Source organism: Giraffa tippelskirchi, chromosome 3, assembly GCF_054371585.1.
Source record: "Giraffa tippelskirchi isolate mGirTip1 chromosome 3, T2T-mGirTip1v1.2.pri, whole genome shotgun sequence".
Lineage (NCBI taxonomy): Eukaryota > Metazoa > Chordata > Mammalia > Artiodactyla > Giraffidae > Giraffa > Giraffa tippelskirchi.
In genome coordinates this window covers 29,276,044-29,294,150 of record NC_137277.1, presented here as the reverse complement: position 1 = coordinate 29,294,150, position 18,107 = coordinate 29,276,044, and the positions used below count along the sequence as shown (strand labels likewise).

Genomic DNA, 18,107 nt, shown 5'->3' with positions numbered 1-18,107 from the left:
GTAATAACTCCTATCCTGTTATTCAAATGATTTATGTTCTTCAGTAGATTTTCAAACTTTCCTTCAAATAAGTTTGCACATTTCTTATTTCTTTTGTCCAACAAACGTAGTAAGGAATCAGGCAGAGAGTTTATATTCTAGTGGGGAAAGTAAAACAAATGAATGCATTTCAGATTATGATTAACCTGTAAAGGAACAAAAGGTAACTGGAGGGTGGCTGGGATAGGCCTTTCTGAGAAGATGGCATTTGAAACTGAGACCTAAGTTTGAGGAGCCCTAGGCCCCACGGCGAGCCAGGAAGAGCATTCCAGGCCGAGAGTTACAGAAGGACAAAGGGCTGAGGCAAGACTGGGCCTGGCACCAGTGAGAGGCTGGAGGGAAGCTCGAGTTGCGGCCTCCTGAGCAGTCAGGGAGGAAGAGGCCGGTCAGCGGGGTCTCCTGGGCCACTGTGAGGAGTTCCGGTTCTGTCTGTAGTGCATGGCAGCCCCCAAGGAGTCTTGAGCAGGAGAGTGACATGTTCTGATTGATGGTTTAAAAGACATTTAGCTTTTTTTTTTTTGACATTTGGCTTTTTGAGTGGAGAAAGTATTGAAGTGGGAAGTCCAGTTAGGAGTTTCTGCAGCAGGAGATGAGACTGGGGGTAGTGGGGCTGGAGAAGCTTGGGAGGCTGGGGGTGGGGGCATGAAGGAAGGGTAGGTAGGTTGGAGTGGGTGTGTTGAGAGCTAAGAAAGAACTGTTAGGTGGGGAGCCATGTGGGAGAAGAAGAGATGGCCACTACCTTCACAGGTCTCTGGTTTATTTTTTGTTTGCATTTTTTTTGTATCGAATTCAGTACATTTAAGTTAGTTTCTCATTTACCGGACTTTCTTTTAGTATCTACCTTAGAAGTTGTCTGTTCGTTAGCCCTGTTTTGTGTTGCTTCCTAACCTTTACAGCCTCTCTTAGTGGGAGGCAGCAGAAAATGTATCTTTTAAGATCACCCTGAGATAGGAAATGGCCTTGGGGAAGCTCCTCAGCCTCACCAAAGCTTCACTCAGGAGAATCGTGGAGCTCGTGGTTTAGGTGAGCGCATGCTCGCCGCTCCTAGTGCTCTGCCTGCGATGCAGCAGAGGCTTGATAAGAGGCCACTTTATTAACTCTCCTTCAGGGTTGTCGTGTTGATTAATCCTGGTCAAGCAGCTAAAGTTAAAGTGAAAGCATCTGATCTCAAATCTCTGTTCTTTGTGTTGACGGAGGAGAGGGTTGCAAATAGTTGTCCATTTTGACTTTGAAATATATTCATTCTCACAGCAGGAGTGAATGTTGTCAATTTAGAGAATTAGGTCAGTACAGTGCAGCCACACGGCAGAGTCCGCAGCTCCCCAGTGCTGTCTCCTGCTGCTCACTGTCTGGGGAACCTTCTCTCTTCTCGCTTTAGTAGGGATAGAGTAGTGGTATTGTTTTCGTTTGAGAATTATTTATTGAACATCTGGAATCTAAGATTAATGAAATGGTTATGCCCATATTAATGTGTTCCTCTCAGTGCCCTACTTTGTTGGACGTAGGGTAGTCTAAACTAAAAGATCTTTCTCTTTAGCTCCCCTTCATCTGTCTTCCAGGTGAGATGTCATTATGTCAGAGAGGCCACAAATAAAACACCGTGTTAATGGCATTCCCCTAGAGTAGCTTCTTTCCCCCCCCTTTCCCTAGAGGGAAGAATGTTCTAGATTATTTTACGGGAGAAATCCTGTTCGGTTGGGCACCACTCTGATCTTAGACCAGTGACAGAGCTCACTGAGATAGTTTCTAGCTGTCTTCTCTCCTGGAGGCTGGACCAGAGATAGGCTCAGATGGGCTTTCTCAGAGGTAGTTGGGTACGCCAGGGGGCCATCTTAGCCTCTCCTTGCCTAATGCACGTTTGGAGTTGGACTGAGCTGAGCTGCTTTATGAGAATCAGTGATACCTGATTTACCTCAGCTTAGTATCTAATGTTTGGCGTCTGTGGTGTCATAGAGGTCATTCCCCTCTGCTACACTTTTGTATCAGAAGATGTTATTTGATCCTTTAAAAGAAAATTGAATTGTGTACATTATAGGGTCCTTTATTTGCTTTGGTGAAATATGGACTTCACCTCTGTTGTGACCCTTGGTGAAGTCATTCTTGCTCATCTGAAGAGGCGTCTGCAGTCCTGCCACAGCAAGGTATATTTTTAGCACTTTTTCCAAGATAGCTGAGGCCACCTTGAAAACCTATCCAAGTACGTTTTGGTTATGCAAAGATTGTAGGCCAAAAGCCAGGAGTTCCTGGGGAGAAGGGATTTGTTGGGGTTTTTTTTAGGATTGCATTTGAAATCTTATTTTGCAGGATAAGTTTCCTGTTGAGTCAATTTTTGTGTTTGTGAGTATGTGTCTTTATTACATTAGTATGGGAAGATTCAAAGGAAATGTAAATAGACTGACTTCATTTTACTGTATTTTATTACCTGTTTGCAAAATATTGGAGGTTAGTTCTAAGTTTTTCTCTAAAATTCAGGTAAAATGTGCTTCTGTAACTTACACAATGACATCTAGTTTTATTTTCACCCTAAAATACAAGTAAATGTATTGATATGAGGGAGTTGCACATAAAACCTTGACCAGGTTTCTTAAACATTTCACAGAATTTTTACGGTCCATGCATGAATCAAGTGTGTAACTGAATTAAAGAGTTTTGAAGCTAGAAACTGAGCTTAAAATTGGAAACTGCCATTTAAGGTTTTCCCTTCCCCTTCAGCCCTCACTTTAAACCAGATTCTTTTATTTCAGTTGTTTGCAAACTGTCAAGTGTTCTGTGGAAGGTGTGTCTTGGTGAGCTAGGACTGGAGTGAGGGTCAGAGGCGGGACAGGGGTGAGGAGGCTTAAGAGAGACCTAGTTTCCCTGTTCTCCCTGAATCCGAGTATTTCTTCTTTGGGTATTGTATACATTTGGCTTCCATGTAAGGTTTTGAGGAGACAGTGCTGGTTACAAAACAAAAAGGTCTGAACTATTGCTGTACATCTCATGGATCAGTTTTGAGGAAGGAGGTCAGCTCATAGTAGGCTGCAAATTGCAGTTCTTGTGACCAGAGGTGGGTCCCGTTTGACCTGTAAATTTGTATCCGGTAAGGGCTGATCTTTAGCTTTGCTGGTGTTCTGTTACCCACCTGTGTTGGGTCAATAGTAACTGACTTTATTTTTAAAGTATTTCAAGTTAAACTTCACTAAAACCACATCAGAAAACTAGGATGTCACGAAGGATTGGTTATGATAAAAGGGAAGCACGGACCAATTATTTTACATACATCTGAGTATGTGTTGTACTCAGGACTCACCATTGCTGGAAATGAAAACAAAACAACAGCATACAGCATAGATTTCTTGTCATGTAAGCCATTGATGGAAAAAAAATTTGGATGACCTTGAGCTAAGATCTTTCCTTTTGCGTCTCCATTCCATTTATAGCTTTATTTACTTGGGATGTCTGAGTTGGAAGGAGAGCTCAGAGACAGATCTCATAAGCAGGGGTGCAGATCAGAATTACTTGGAAAACATAAAATATTTGTGAACATTCATACAGTGAAATGCATTACAGCAATAGAAAGAATGAAGGTCTTTATGAACTCATGAAAATGATTGTCAAGATGTGTTAAGATCTCATGTAATAAGAGCAAGATATTGGACAGTTACAGATCCACCGTGGTCCCATTTATGTAGGGGGCAAAGTGTGTGTATGTGTGTAGGCATTTGTAAAGGAGACTCTGGAAACTACTAACTTTGGTTGCCTTCTGGGAAGAGAACTGAGTAGAGGCTGGGGACAGGGGTGAGAAGGAGATTTTCCCCTCTGTATTCTATGGTTCTTTGAGAAACTCTGAGAAGGAGATTTTCCCCTCTGTATTCTATGGTTCTTTGAGAAACTCTGAGATCATTGCATATAATATGTATTCCCCAAAACAAAAACAAAACAACCTCCCCTGTCCCTGGCTGGCTTTTCCCCTTCCATTGGCAAGAGTAGGTGTATCGGAGGAGAGCGCTGCCCAGGTGGTCTTAAGGGTGGTCTTATCATACATCTCAGCTCCTCTGAGTAGCTCACTCTCTGTGAGAAAGCAGCACAGCATCACAGGAAACACTAGCTTCTTCCATTTTTGCCATTGATGATTGTGATATAGAGAAATTTTTTAATTTCTCTGTGCTTTCAGATTCCTTATCTGTAAAAATCAGTGTTAGTTGGGTAAACCTGAAAACCTCCTGATTCTTAGATTTTCTAACTTTCGTGCCTTGGACCTTGGCGGGAGCAGGCAGGAAGCAGTCAGCTGGCTCTTGCCGTCTTCTGACCCATTCTTGTGATTAAGGAACATGAATATATTTTTAAAAGCTTTAAGAAAGTATAAGAGGGGAATGTAGAAGAATATTTTAAAAATTTGGAGTAGAAAAGGTCTTCGGAAAGATGAAACAAGTTGGGAAGGCCAAAAGAAAATATTTGACCATGAAGGTCACACACATGGCCAGCAGAACCCCATGGCCTCGGTCCCCTTCTCCCTCACTGTTCCTCTGTCTCCTCATTTTGCCTTAAGGTTTCTCTAGTTTCTCTCCACTGAACGCTCTTGTCTTTTCAAGGCTTGGGTTCAAAAGTCATCTTAGAATATAATGTGTTACCCAAACTGGAACAGTCTTGAGAGGGAAATGGAGCATGGTTAATAACTGCACGGGGACAGTAGTTGTAAATTGGGTGTCTCAGAAAATTGGGGCGTGTGGTCATCCTGGCTTTCTGCCTCTCAGACATGTCTCCCTTCCCCTTCTCCAATCCTGTCTTATTTATAACACTTTATCATAGTGCTTGTGGTTGCTTAGTGTCTTCTCAAAATAAGATGCCTGTTTTGGTCCCATTCTGTGCCCGCGTTTAGAGCAGTGTTGACATACAGAGTATACAGCTCAGTATATGTTTGCTGAATATGTACATGACGTTTCTGCCTTTAGCCTTAAATTCTTGTGAAGATATGATAGACATACATGAAAAATCAAGTGGTAGTGGTGTATATAAATTATACTTCTATAAAACAAAATGTTCTCATTTATAAGAACTTTTTTGTGTCATGTTGTAAATAAAATTTTTCACTAGCTAAACTTTAAAAAAAAAATACTTTCGACTGTGTCAGGTCTTGGTTGTGGCGTGCTCTGTCTGCAATTGCAGCAGTTGGGCTCTCTATTTGAGGCATGTGGGCTTAGTTGCCCTGCGGCATGTAGGATCTTAGTTTCCTGACAAGGGATTGCTTCCCCTGCATTGCAAGGAGGATTCTTAACCACTGGACCACCAGGGAAGTCCCTCATTAGTTAAACTTCTTACAAAAGAATTTTCTAAGCTGTTGTATATTTAGGACAGCTCCTTGAGAAACCGCCTCAAGCATTCATCTTGGATATGTCTATTGAATAACCAAATGAATTCCTGGAAGCCGAGTTGCTCTGGTAGAGAATGTGCATATTTTCAGGGCTGATACTGCACAAATTACTATTCTTCTTTAGAAAGCAGTGTGTACTCAGTTTACCAACACACCAGTCATGTTGTGAAACAATACCTTTTCCTCCAAACCCTCACCAACACTAGGCATTTTTTTTTTTTAATATTTTGCCAATTTGTTTGTTTTACTTTTCATTATTCAGGTTGACTTCATTAATTTTATTTCTTTTGTTAATCCCATAATTCTGTCATGTTTTCATGTTTTATATTTCTGTTGTGATCATTTTTTCTTATTTTCTTATATATATATCGCAGTATATCTAAGCAGCCACTAATCTACTTTCTGTCACTATAGATTTGGCTGTTCTGGACTTTCATATGAAAGGAATCACAGTCATTTATGATTAGCGTCTCATACTTAGCATTATGTTTCAGAGTTTGTTCAAGCTATAGCGTGTATCATACTTTGTTTTTTCATGGCAGAATAATAATCCCTTTTATGAATATACACAATTTTATCTATCAGCCTCATCAGTTGATGGACGTGACATTTAGAGTATTCCAAGGTTTGTGTAGTTATTTTGGGACTTAAATTGAGATCTTGTGATACTAAGATGTAAAAACCTACTGCACCTGTATTAAGCAAAGAGGACTCACTGTGAGACTACGTAGGCAGTTGAACAGAAATCCGAGGAGAAGGAAAGAAGCACAGTACCTCCTCTTGGGAGCTGATTCTGGAGCACAGTGTCGGAGGCAGTTCCTGGTGTGTCTCGGGGGCATCCGTGCTCTCTGCATCCTGTTCTGGCCCATGTCTAGGCTGACGTCCTCTGCTCCTCTCTAACTGCTCTGACACGTCTTTTGGCTCATCTTCACTCCCACTCTGACCATTTTGCAATAACTGACCTTCTCAGTTCAGATACCTGGAGGGGAATCTGATTGGTACAACCCTGGCTCCATAGAGTAGTTCACTTGACATAAACATTGGGTTGCAGCCACACTTTGACAGGGCCAGGGTCTCTAGAAAGAGTGCAGGGACCTGGCATGACCCACCTCTGTAGCTCTGTTAGTCAATCTGAAGATGACCTAATTCTCTAGGCCAATGGTCGTCACACTTGTTGGTCTCAAGACTCCTTTTATACCCATAAAGATTACTTGGGACTCCAAAGAGCTTTTGCTTATGTGGATTATATGTGTTGATATTTACTATATTAACTGTTAAAATGGGGAAATTCAAAAGATATTTATTTAAAAATAATGTAATGTTAATGTTATGTATTTGTTAATGTAATGTATTTTCCAAAATAAAGTTTGAGAAGAGTGACATTGTTTTACATTTTTGCAGACCTCTTCAGTATCTGAAAAGAAGATCGCTTGATTCTCATTTCTTCTTCTGTGTTTTAGTCCTGTGATACGTTGTTTTGATGGAAGCTGATGAAAAAAAGCTAGCCTCATATAGATATGTATTTGGAAAAGGGGAGGGTATTTTAATAGCCTTTTAAGATAACTGTGGGTATTCTTTGATATCACACCCAAACCAGACAAGTGGTAAAGTTTTGAAGGTTAGTTACTGTGTAGAATTTGAAACTATATCAGTAAATCTTTCATATTCTGTCACATTAAACATTTATTAGTTTGTATTGCAACTTATTGTAAAATGTTTTGACTTTAAAAGTTTTATTTATGCATAATCTTGTAATTCTGTATTGGTCATTTGGAATATATTGATTCATTGAGTTACGCAGATCTTTAAATTTCATTGTGTAATATCAAAACCTCAACACTTGTTAATATCACCACCAACCTTGCTGGAAAAGTCTTTAAATGTGGGGAAGCTGTCAGGCTAATTTTGGCAGATACAGGTTTTTTGGAAATCTTAATTAAAAAAAAAATTGGCAGTAGTTTTCTTAAAGTAATAGGCTCTCTTTTTTCTTCCTTGAAAGCTTTTCTATCCCTAGTGTCTTCTTAGGCTGTCATTTTGGGGCCGAATCATTGAATAAAGACAATATTTCCTCTGCACAAACACTTAACCTTATAACTATTCCTGAATCCTTTTAATAATTGAATTCTCACAGTTTTACAACCATAGATTTTTTGTTTTTGTAATGTTTAATATTTGTGTCTGAGATAATTATTGAAAGAAAGGTATTTACTGAGCTGCTGCTGTATGCTGGCTCCTGAGCTAAGATTTTATGTGTTCACTTTATGTAGCTACTGGTTTTATTTGTGATATGTTAAAGAACCTTCTTTTCAGTATAGAAGAAAAGACCTGTTGCTGGTTTTAAAGCCCTTGTAACTTCTGTTATATTGAGTAAGTATTAATATATGGGAGAAAACTTTTACTGATAATAGTGGTTTTGTTTATGCAGCTATAGTTATAAGTTTTAGAAGCACCCTTGGTGCGTTAGTTCTTATCACTTCTGTTTTTTCCCCTTCCTGTACAGGTGATTTCCTAGAAGCATGATTGTTTGTTGCACTTGATCTCACAACCTGGTGAGGACATCCTTACTGATAATGTCAAGTTCAGGTTATCCTCCCAACCAAGGAGCATTCAGCACAGAACAAAGTCGGTATCCTCCCCACTCTGTTCAGTACACCTTTCCCAGCACCCGTCACCAGCAGGTAAGGAACAGATATTATGCAAATTGCATATGTATTCTATATTTCTACTTTTCCTATGTAATACATATGTTGATCAGAAACCAAACACTATATATGTGTGTGTACATATATATTTAATGGCAGGAACCATTCTCAAAGGTTAAGGATTTTTATCTTCTTACTGTGGCTTTATGCCAGATTCCAGGAGTTGGCCATGTCTCTGCTTCTGATGGTAGGAGTTGTTGATAAGAGTGTCAATGACCTAGAGTTTCTAAGTTAAGACCTATGTTTATGCGCCAGGTTCTGGTTGAACATTAAGCTGGACGGAAGACTTGGTGTTTTGAGTGAGAGCCAGGTCTCGAGCTTAGATTTTCTATATATGTGTTCATGTAGCTACTGGTATTATTTGTGACCTATTAAAGAACTTCTACCTTCTTGAGAGATTTGATGGTAGGAAGACGAGTTTGTGTGATTGTTTTACCATGTGAAAAAGAGATGAAATTACCAGCTTGGAGCAGGCCAGGGCCATGGGTGTAAGCTTTGAAAAAAAGAGATGGGAAGAGATGAAATGGTCATTAGTTTCATGTTTTTTGTAGGTCCCCTTTTTGGTTGAAGTCACTCTCTATTCTTCACTAAGGTTCTTAACCGTGATTAGGTGTTGACTTTTGGTTGTGTGTCCTTCCTGCCTCAGTGCTGTTCATCTGATTACTGATTTCCTAGCTTATTGTTGCTGCTGCTGTTTTTAAATCAACTTTGGGTTTAGTTTATATATAATAACATTTCATTGTATCTGTACATTTTGACAGCTTCATACACCTATAAGACTACCACGAAAATGAAGAGAGAGAGCATTTCTGCCACCCCAGGAAGTTCCCTTATTCCCTGTCCAGCTCAGGCCCCCTCCCCCACCTCCTACAGACCTCATCTCCCAGGATACCCATCTGCTTCCCATCACAACAGATTCCCTTTGTCTTGAATTTCACGTGAATGCTTTTGTTAGTGGCTTCTTTTCTGTCTCATATTTTTGAAATTTATCTGTGTTCTGGCACATCTTGGCAATTTCTTTTTATTGCTGGATGTGGATATACCACAATTTGTGTATGTATCTAGTCACTTACTTTTCAGTGTACAAGTCATGAACCTCTTCTGTCACATTTATTCCTAAATATTTAGTATTTTTGATGGGTTGTAACTGGTACTGCTTTTTGAATTTCAGTTTTCAGTTCACTGCTGCTATGTATATTAATCTTGTATCCTGCAAAATTACTTGTTACTTCCTGCTTTTTTATGAATGCCCCAGGATTAACTGTGTAGATGATAGTGTAACCTGAGAATAAAGACAGCTTTGCTTTTCTGTTTCCACACTAGGTGTCTGTTCTCCTTCTTATTGCACTGGCTAGAACCACCGCCCCACTCCCACCCCCACCCCCGCCCCCGCGTCCCTTGTGGAGTAGAAGGTGAGAGTGGATGTACTTGCCTGGTTTCTGATATTAAGAGGAGAGCATTCAGCCTGTTAGGAGTGTTAGCTTCGGAAGTGTTCCCTCCCCCTGTATTTTCTTTTTTTAAAAAAACTAAAAATAATTTTATTTGTTTATTTTTGGCTGTGCTGGATCTTTGATGCTGCATGGGCTTTCCTGTAGTTGTGGCTAGTGGGAGCTACTTTCTAGTTGTGGTGCACAGGCTTCTCATGGCAGTAGGTTCTTTGGTTGTGGCGCATGGGCTCTAGGGCATGAGGTCTCAGTAGTTGTGGTTCCCAGACTCTAGAGCACAGGCTTAACAGTTGTGGTACATGGGCTTCAGTTGCTCTGGGGCATGTGGGATCTTCCCAGACCAGGGATCGAACCCGTGTCTCCTACATATTGGCAGGTGGTTTCCTTGCTACTGAGCCATCAGGGAAACTCTATCCTCCACCTCTGAACTTTTCTCTTCTGGGGTATCTACTAAATGTCTTGTATATTCACTGAGGTTTCTTGTCTCTGGCTGGAGGAAATTCGAATGAGCTCTGGCCCTGTGTAGGGCTTCCCTGGTGGCTCAGTTGATAAAGAATCCACCTGCAAAATAGGAGACCTTGGTTCGATCCCTGGGTTGGGAAGACCCCCTGGAGAAGGGAACGGCTACCCACTCCAGTATTCTGGCCTGGAGAATTCCATGGACAGAGGAGCCTGGCAGGCTACAGTCCATGGGGTTGCAAAGAGTTGGACAGGACTGAGCAACTTTCACTTTCACTGGCCCTATGGGAGCTCTGGGAGTTGCTTGTTTTATCATTCCAATAGTTCTTTCTTCGGAAGTTGTTCTTGGTCCAGCCTTTTAAAGACAAGACTGTGCTCTCCTTATGCATTACAGGTTGGAATTCAGCCAAGCACTTAAGGGAACCCAAATTCATATTTCAGGAAATCATTCTCTAACTCCCTTGGTGATTTAGTTCCAGATTTGTTTTCCTCTGAACTTGGAATATGTATTTGTCTGTTGTTCTATTCAGTGTTGCTTGCTGATAAGTCTTTTTTTTATTATGATCCTTCTTACTTCGTAGGAAACCAAGTTTTTCTGTCTTACGACTGATGGTTTTCTCTCTGTCGTTGGTTTTCTAAAATTCTGGTATGTCCAGTATGGTTTAATGTTTACAATACGCTCAACTTTTCTCTTAGGCCCTTTGAAACCTGAGGAGAGGACTGAGTCCTTTCTAACTTCTGAGAAATGCTGCTTTTTTATTTCTTAGAATATTGCCTCTCACCTGTGGATGGATATTGAATGTTAGAGACTTTTACTGTAGCTGAGATTTGTAACTTTTCTTCTGTATTCCTATATCTTTGTGCTCTACTGTGTTCTGAGAAAATTCCTCAGTGCTGTCTTTGTTTGTATTTGCCCTTTACGTGTGTCTGTTCAAAAAATAGGAAGATAAATATAAAAACACCCACCTAGAATGATGGAAACTGTTATTCTTAACTAGCAGGTTGATCCTCTGGACCTCTGTTTCTTCACTTGTGACGATACATGGATTTAACTAGATGGCTTCTTTGACCCTTCCAGCTTATCCATTTGAAATTTAAGATAGGAATGCTTTTTAGGATTTCATATTGCACACGTGGGTAGAATACAGATTAGAAGTTACTGTGATTTGTTATTAGAAGAATAAATCAAACACAGGTTGAACACGAAATTTCATTTTGAATTCTTTTGAATGATACACAATTAATGTTGATTGTTTTAGGTTATGGGAGAGTATTAGGTCACTGAAGCATTGAAATCACCATTGCTGCTTCTTCCCATGCTTATTGGACCATAGCTGCCTTTGTACATTTGCCCTTGGTTTGGTTGCATGATGCTTTTTGCTTGTTGGTTAATAATTAATGTGTGACTATTTTACTACCAGGAATTTGCGGTCCCCGATTACCGTTCTTCTCATCTTGAAGTCAGTCAGGCGTCACAGCTCTTGCAGCAGCAGCAGCAGCTTCGCAGGAGGCCTTCCTTACTTTCAGAGTTTCACCCGGGTTCTGACAGGTAACAGGCTCTCTTTCGTGTTTCCACCCAGGACTGAACTTGGGGAATATGTGGAAACTCCACACATGTGTCATTTATTTTATTACTTTCAATTCAGTGTTATATTTATCTTATAGTGTTATTAACCAAGCTGTGATTGGTCATTTACAGTTGTATTTTGAGTGCTTTTATATTTGTTGACCTTTTGGAGTAGTTGTCATAATAGTTTATAAACTCTTAAAACCTTGTTTCCAGAGTTTAGAGTCAATGCTATGCAGAGGACAGTCCGATAGACCTAGATTTGAATCCTGGTCAGCTCTTGGGGCCTTGGTCACATTGTATAAGCTGGTGTTCTCAATTCACCCTACATATTGGGAGCACCTGGGGAGATTTAAGAGCATGATACCAAATCTCATCTCAGAATAATTAAATTAGTCTCAGGGATTAGGCCCAGGTCTTTCTTATTCACAGCCAGAGTTGCCAATCAGTGATTTAGACTCCTCAGACCTTAGTTTTCTACCTGTAAAAATGAGGATAACAAGGCATTGTCTGCAAAGGATAGTGGGTATTTTGTCAGCTAATGTTGGTTTTGTCCATGTCAGATACTCGTTCTCTCCAGTGTCCTCACTGTCTCTGCTGTCTTTTACTCAATTCCGCGCCCCCCTGCCCTGTCATTTTTTTCCCTTTCTCACTCTTAAAGTGTTTTGAAATATAATAACTGCCTTTAGTAAATCACCTTTCTCGAGTGCTTGTTTTAGCAGTTTTATAAAGAACCTGATTTCCTATTTTAAAAGGTATGTTTATTGTTTAGGTTTTAAGATGCTAAAAAGTTTGAAATTATTCAGCCGTGTTTAAAATCATTGTAAAATGCATTTCTTGGCGAAGATTATGGAGAGAAATCACATCACTCTCCTCTGCTGTTTAGCAAATATATGAAGATAGTTTTTTTTAAGAAAGGGCTAAAAATGCACCCTGCACATAAAGAAGGAAAGGATACAGCCACTGCCATAAACTTGGAAGAGTGGCATTCAAGGAAGGAATGAGAAGAATCTTGCACAACTTGGCCTCCTAATTCCTGCTTCTACTGTCAAAGAAGCAGTGTTGAAGAAAGAAAGGTTAGTACAATCCTAGCATTTCTCATGATTGCCCCTGATTTGGGAAAGCGCAAGTGGAGGTCGTGATGTGGTGAACGGTTGACTTAGGAATCCTCATTATGCCATCCTGCGGTAAGGACAGTTATAGGTGCCACTTTGCAAAGTGCTGAGCCATAGCCCTCAGAACTGGTTTACATGGGTGACTGGTGGAGCCAAGGCTAAGGGTCACAGCCCCAATTGAGCTTTCCCCTGACTCAGCCCATTTCTCTTGTTTCCTCAGGCTGTAGAGAATTATATAGAAAGCCATATCCAGTCCTCCATCTGTAGATAAACGCATACCGGGCAAGGACCCCCCCCCCCCCCCCCACCGCATTCTGCGCCACAGAGCAAGTCTGTGTAAGGCTGCTCATAGTCTGCCTGCGCAGGAGGGTAAAGGATGCCATGAACCAGGAAAGCAAACTCCTGGAAAGGAAGAGTCAAGCAATGCCCTGTTGCAAAAACAAAGACCCCTGTGTATAAAGACGAAAAACAAAGAACATGCCCCATGAATGCTGTGCACTTAAGAAGTTAAAATTAATAATGAAGTATTGAAAAACAAAATAAGACAACCGTATCAGATAAAGTGAAAGATTGCACATTCCTTTGCCCCCAAGGCCACGTTTTAAATTCTGTATATAAAGTGAGAAGGAACAAGGGATAAGATAGATGTGGCTGAAAGGTCTGGAGATGATCAGAGTGAAGACAGAAGAAAAGGACAGAGAGATCAAAGCAATTAGAAAGATGTGGATAAATATGGAGGGCAAATTAAAATCATCCAACATGTCATAAGAACATGTGTTTCCTAGGTGGAGAACCTAGTAAGGGAGAGGAAATGATACTCATAATTTAAAAAAAAACAGACACCTTTTTTCCCCTTTAACGTGAGGGAAGATATCTGTAGATTGATAGGACATATCTTGCTCCAGGAAAAATTTACACAGGATGATCAATACTGAGACAGATCCTGGTTGAGTTATTATTAAAGTTTAAGGGTAAGTAAAAGAATCAGGAATCCAGCAAGCAGAACAAGTCCTCAATAAGAGAAAAGAATCTGACAGAGCAATAGCTACAAAGTTCTGAGGAAAAGAAATTGAGATCCAAAAATATTATATCAGACGTGTTTAAAAGCAATAGGCAGACATTTTTAGACATGAAAACACTGAGTATTTAAAGCTTCTTGAAGAATTTCTCAGAGATGGAACCCAGTTGAATAAGGAATGGAAGCCATGGTCAAAGGATTACAGTAGCCATAAACCCATTCAAGTGGAGGGTCCATATGAGACAGCTCAAGGAATCATGGAATCATGGTTCCTTAGCGGATGTCAGTACTAAATCTTGACGAAGTAAAATAATGTAAGTGCCCCAAATCAGAGATACAATAACTTTTGGGAGAATGTTTAAAGGTATGCATTTGAAAAGTGTGCCTGGAGTGATTTGATGACTTCTAAAAAGGAAAATAGGTTAAAAAAAAATTCCTCTTCTCAATGCTTTTCATAATTATTTTCCTTACCCTTTTCACTTTCACCCTTTAGAAAGAATTTTCAAGGAACTGATTTCTTGCAGTAAAGGAGTACTTAACTGGAATGTAGTAATTGCTTCCATTTTTAAGCCTTATTTCATTTTTTTCTCATATATGTATCTGTATAAAAATAAACCAAATATTCTGCATTTAAAAAATACCCAATGCAATTCTTATGTTTTATTTTTGCCTGTATGTCCGTACATCCATATGTAGAAATAAATGATGTCTGGTAATGAAACTCACCCCTGATTACAGCTGTTGCTATATGGTGGGATTTGGGGTGATTTGCTACTTAGTTCTGTTAATATATTCTTGGAATTTTTTTGTTAGCAAATGTTTATTATTTCATAAACACAGCACTCACAAAAAGAGTTATTTCTGTGTGAATATCATTCATCATGTTTTCTAGATTTCATTGGAAAAGTTAGCCCAGAAGGGAATGGCAATCCACTCCAGTATTCTTGCCTGGAGAATTCCATGGACAGAGAAGCCTGGCAGGCTACAGTCTGTGGAGTCGCAGAGTCAGACACGACCGAGCGACTAACACACACATCTAGAGTATTTGGATGTTTAATTAAGTAGGTACAGAATAACTGAGGTAGTTTCAGATACTATAAAAGATTCTCTGAAATTCAGAAAATTTGTTTTCCCTTGAGCAACAAAAGAGGTCAACTCATATTTATACATTTTTAAATTTAAGTGAAGTTAATTTTGTTTTGGACAAGAGTCTCCCTCAACTGGGAATAAGCATAATAAATTATAATTCTGATTGATCTTCATATACCAGTATTTTAAATAGCTATGAACTTTATATTACCCCTAAGTGAAGGTTTATTACAGTAATTTGCTAAATTTACTTTAAAGCTATTTAAAGATGGTACTAAGCGATGAAGAAAGTCAGTAAAATGTAGGAAATTTTAAATTTAAGAGTCTGCAGAGATATTTCAGTGTGAAATCTGGTGGGGGTTTTTTTTTTGGTTTTGGAAGTACTACATTTTATTTTTCTATTCATCAATTGATAGCTATTTGAATTGTTTGCACTTTGTGACTGTTGTGAATAATATTACTGTGAACATCCAAGCACAGATTTTTCTGTAGCTGTCTATATACCCCTTTATATACTCCACGTGCATGCTTCAGTCTGACTCTTTGTGACCCCATGGACTGTAGCCCGCCAGCCTCCTCTGTCCATGGGATTCTCCAGGCAAGAATCCTGGGGTGGATAGGGGATCTTCCCCACCCAGGGATCAAACCCCTGTCTCCGTCCTCTCCTGCAGTGGCAGGCAGGTTCTTTACTACTAGTGCCACCTGAGAAGCCCCATATGCCCCTTTTCTTGGTCACATACTGGGAGTGGAACTGCTGGATTAGGTGCTGGTCCCTTTTGTTTGCCATTTGGGAACTACCAGACTGTGTACAAAGTGGCCACGCCATCATGCAGTATTAGTTTTTAAAAGGCAAATACTTTGTTAAAGATGCGTATTTCATGCTTAACTCCCAATATAAAATTGTATTTGTTTTCACCAAGATTTTCATAGTTCATTTAAACTTTTTTCTGAAACTTTAAATGGTAAATTATGTATTTATGCATGAGTGCTTGTGTTGTAAAAAGAATTGGCAAGCTGAAATGGGGAATAGTTTGATTTCTTGATTGAGTGAGAGCTTTTAATACTCAAGTGTTTTTCTTAATTGTCCTGTACCCTGGCTTCCTGAGGTTCTCCTCCAGCTGTGAGTACACCTCACCCACTGGCTTTGGTCAGTCTCCCAGGCAGAGTGGCTGGAGGTAAAATGCGATCCTTGGAAGTTAGTTAGCTTTTGTGGATTGTGTCCTGAACAGAGGTGCCCAGTTGAGGGGACACAGCTAGGGGCCCCAGAGGGTTGCATTTGCTTATAGAAGTTCCACACAAAATCTCCAAGCAAGCCAGCAGCAGCCCTGGTTCTCAGTGCTGCGTCCAAGGGCATGGCCTTTATCTGACTGCCCCTGGCTGCTCTGTGGAGGGTGGATTTGAGGTGGGTAGACTGAAGCAGAGAGAACGTGTCAGAGAGAGAGCTGGGGAGAAAGAATGTGGGCATCAGGCAGGATACTGCAGCCTTATCAAATGCATGCTTTTCAAATATCTCCTCCCATTCTGTGGTTTGTCTTTTCATTCTCATGATAGTGTTCTTTGATGTACTAAAATTTTTTATTTTGATGAAGTCCAATCATCTACATTTTCCTTTTGTTGCCTTGCCTTTGGTGTGATATCCAGGAATTCACTACCAAGTCCAAGGTCAGGAGATTTTCCCTATATTTTGTTTCTAGGAGTTTTTAAGTTTTGGATTTTTAATCCATATGAGTCCAGCTTCATTGTTGTATGTGTATGGAAATTCCATTCTCCAGCACCGTTTGTTGCAGAGATTGTCCTTGCCCTGAGGGAGGGTCTTGACAGCCTTGGTGAGGCTGACTGAGATGTGAGAGTTTATTTCTAGCCTCTTAGTTGTATTCTGTTGGTCTGTAGGTCTGCCCTTCTGGCTGTACCATGCTCTTGATTATTGTATATTTGTAGTGAGTTTTGAAATTGCAAAGTGTGAGTTCTCCAACTTTATATATTTATTTTTTCTACAATTGTTTTGGCTGTTTGCAATCCCTTGAGATTCCACATGAATTTTTTTTTTCTGTGCCACCTGTCTTGTGGGATCTTAGTTCCCTGACCAGGGATCCAACCTGGGCCCATGACAGTGAAAACACTGAGTCTTAACGATTGGACCACCAGGGAATTCCCATCTCCATGAATTTTATGATGGGTTTTTTTTTAATGTCTCAAAAAAAACTCAGTTGGGATTTTGCTGGAGATTATGTTGAATGTGTACTTAGCTTTGTGTAGTATTGTTATCTTAACAATATTGCCTTTCAGTGCGTGAAAATGGGATGTCTTACTATTTAAATTTTCCTTAATTTCTTTCAGCAATGTTTTGTGATTTTTCAGTGTGTAAGTCTTGGGCCTCCGTGGTCTAATTCATTCCTGTTTTATTCTTTTGGATGCTATTATAAATGGAAATTTTTTTTTTGAATTGCTTTCTTAATTTCATTTCCAGATTATTCATTGTCAATGTATAGAAATACAGCTGATTTTTACATGTTGATTTTTTTTTAATCTCATAATTTCACCCTATTCATTTATTAGCTCTAACGTTTTTTGTGGTTTCTTGAGAGTTTTCCACATATGAGATCATGTCATTTGTGAAGAGAATACTTCACTTCTTCCTTTTCAATTTGGATGCTTCTTTCTTTTTCTTGCCTAATATTCTGATAAGAACTCCCAATACAATATTGAATACAAGGGGCTAAAACTGTCATCCTTGTCTTATTCCTGAAACTTTCTATTGCAGTATTTTTTGTAATGTCATTGTGAATTTTAAGGAGACAATGAGATCTTATGTCTTGAAAGAGATTTTAAATCTTCGAAGTATTGTAAAATTATCAATCTCAGGGTTTGTTTTATCACCTATACTAAAAACAAAACCCCATGATTAACTTGAAAATGAAAAGTTGTTTTGTGAGATGTTCATTTAAACCTTGGCCACAAGTAAAATGTCGCGTCTGGAAATACTTTGTAAATATTCTGTATAGTATATCATGTAAGGAAATTGAAACCAGATTCCTGACCTTCAAGATACTTAGGTACTTGGGGAAATTAGACAGAATGCATGTTTTGGTGGTCAGAATTATGTGTTCAAAGCAATATTGCATTCCCACTCAAGAGACTTGTTTTTAAGTCTTGATAATATCTCACAACTCAAGGCATTTATCTTTCCATGTGGCAGTTGCCGAAAGATTTTTTTTTCCTTGCTTGCTTTTATTACTGTTTGAAAAGGGTGGCTCTTCTAGTCTAGATTATATTAATTCAGTTGTTATGGCATGGGTTTAAAAATAATTATTTTATGGATATTC

General features: G+C 39.5%; 1 protein-coding gene and 1 long non-coding RNA gene across 51 annotated transcripts in view; one reads left to right on the top strand and one right to left on the bottom strand.

Annotated features, from left to right (window-relative positions):
- The window catches only part of NCOR1 (nuclear receptor corepressor 1), a 110,855-nt gene that overhangs the window by 8,046 nt on the left and 84,702 nt on the right, over nucleotides 1–18,107 (top strand). For all 50 annotated transcript variants that reach the window (XR_014080475.1, XR_014080479.1, XR_014080477.1 and 47 more), the window contains exons 2-3: nucleotides 7,890–8,067; nucleotides 11,417–11,544. Coding sequence is in view for 39 of the 50 variants with exons in the window: in XM_081583718.1 (XP_081439844.1) it covers nucleotides 7,960–8,067; nucleotides 11,417–11,544 (236 nt within the window). In the remaining 11 variants the exon portion in view is untranslated. The remainder of the gene's footprint in view (nucleotides 1–7,889; nucleotides 8,068–11,416; nucleotides 11,545–18,107) is intronic.
- On the bottom strand, nucleotides 10,025–17,479 carry LOC145543154 (uncharacterized). Its single transcript, XR_014080493.1, has 2 exons — nucleotides 15,344–17,479; nucleotides 10,025–10,208 (listed from the first exon to the last, which is right to left on the bottom strand). It is a non-coding gene; the product is annotated as an uncharacterized LOC145543154 (long non-coding RNA).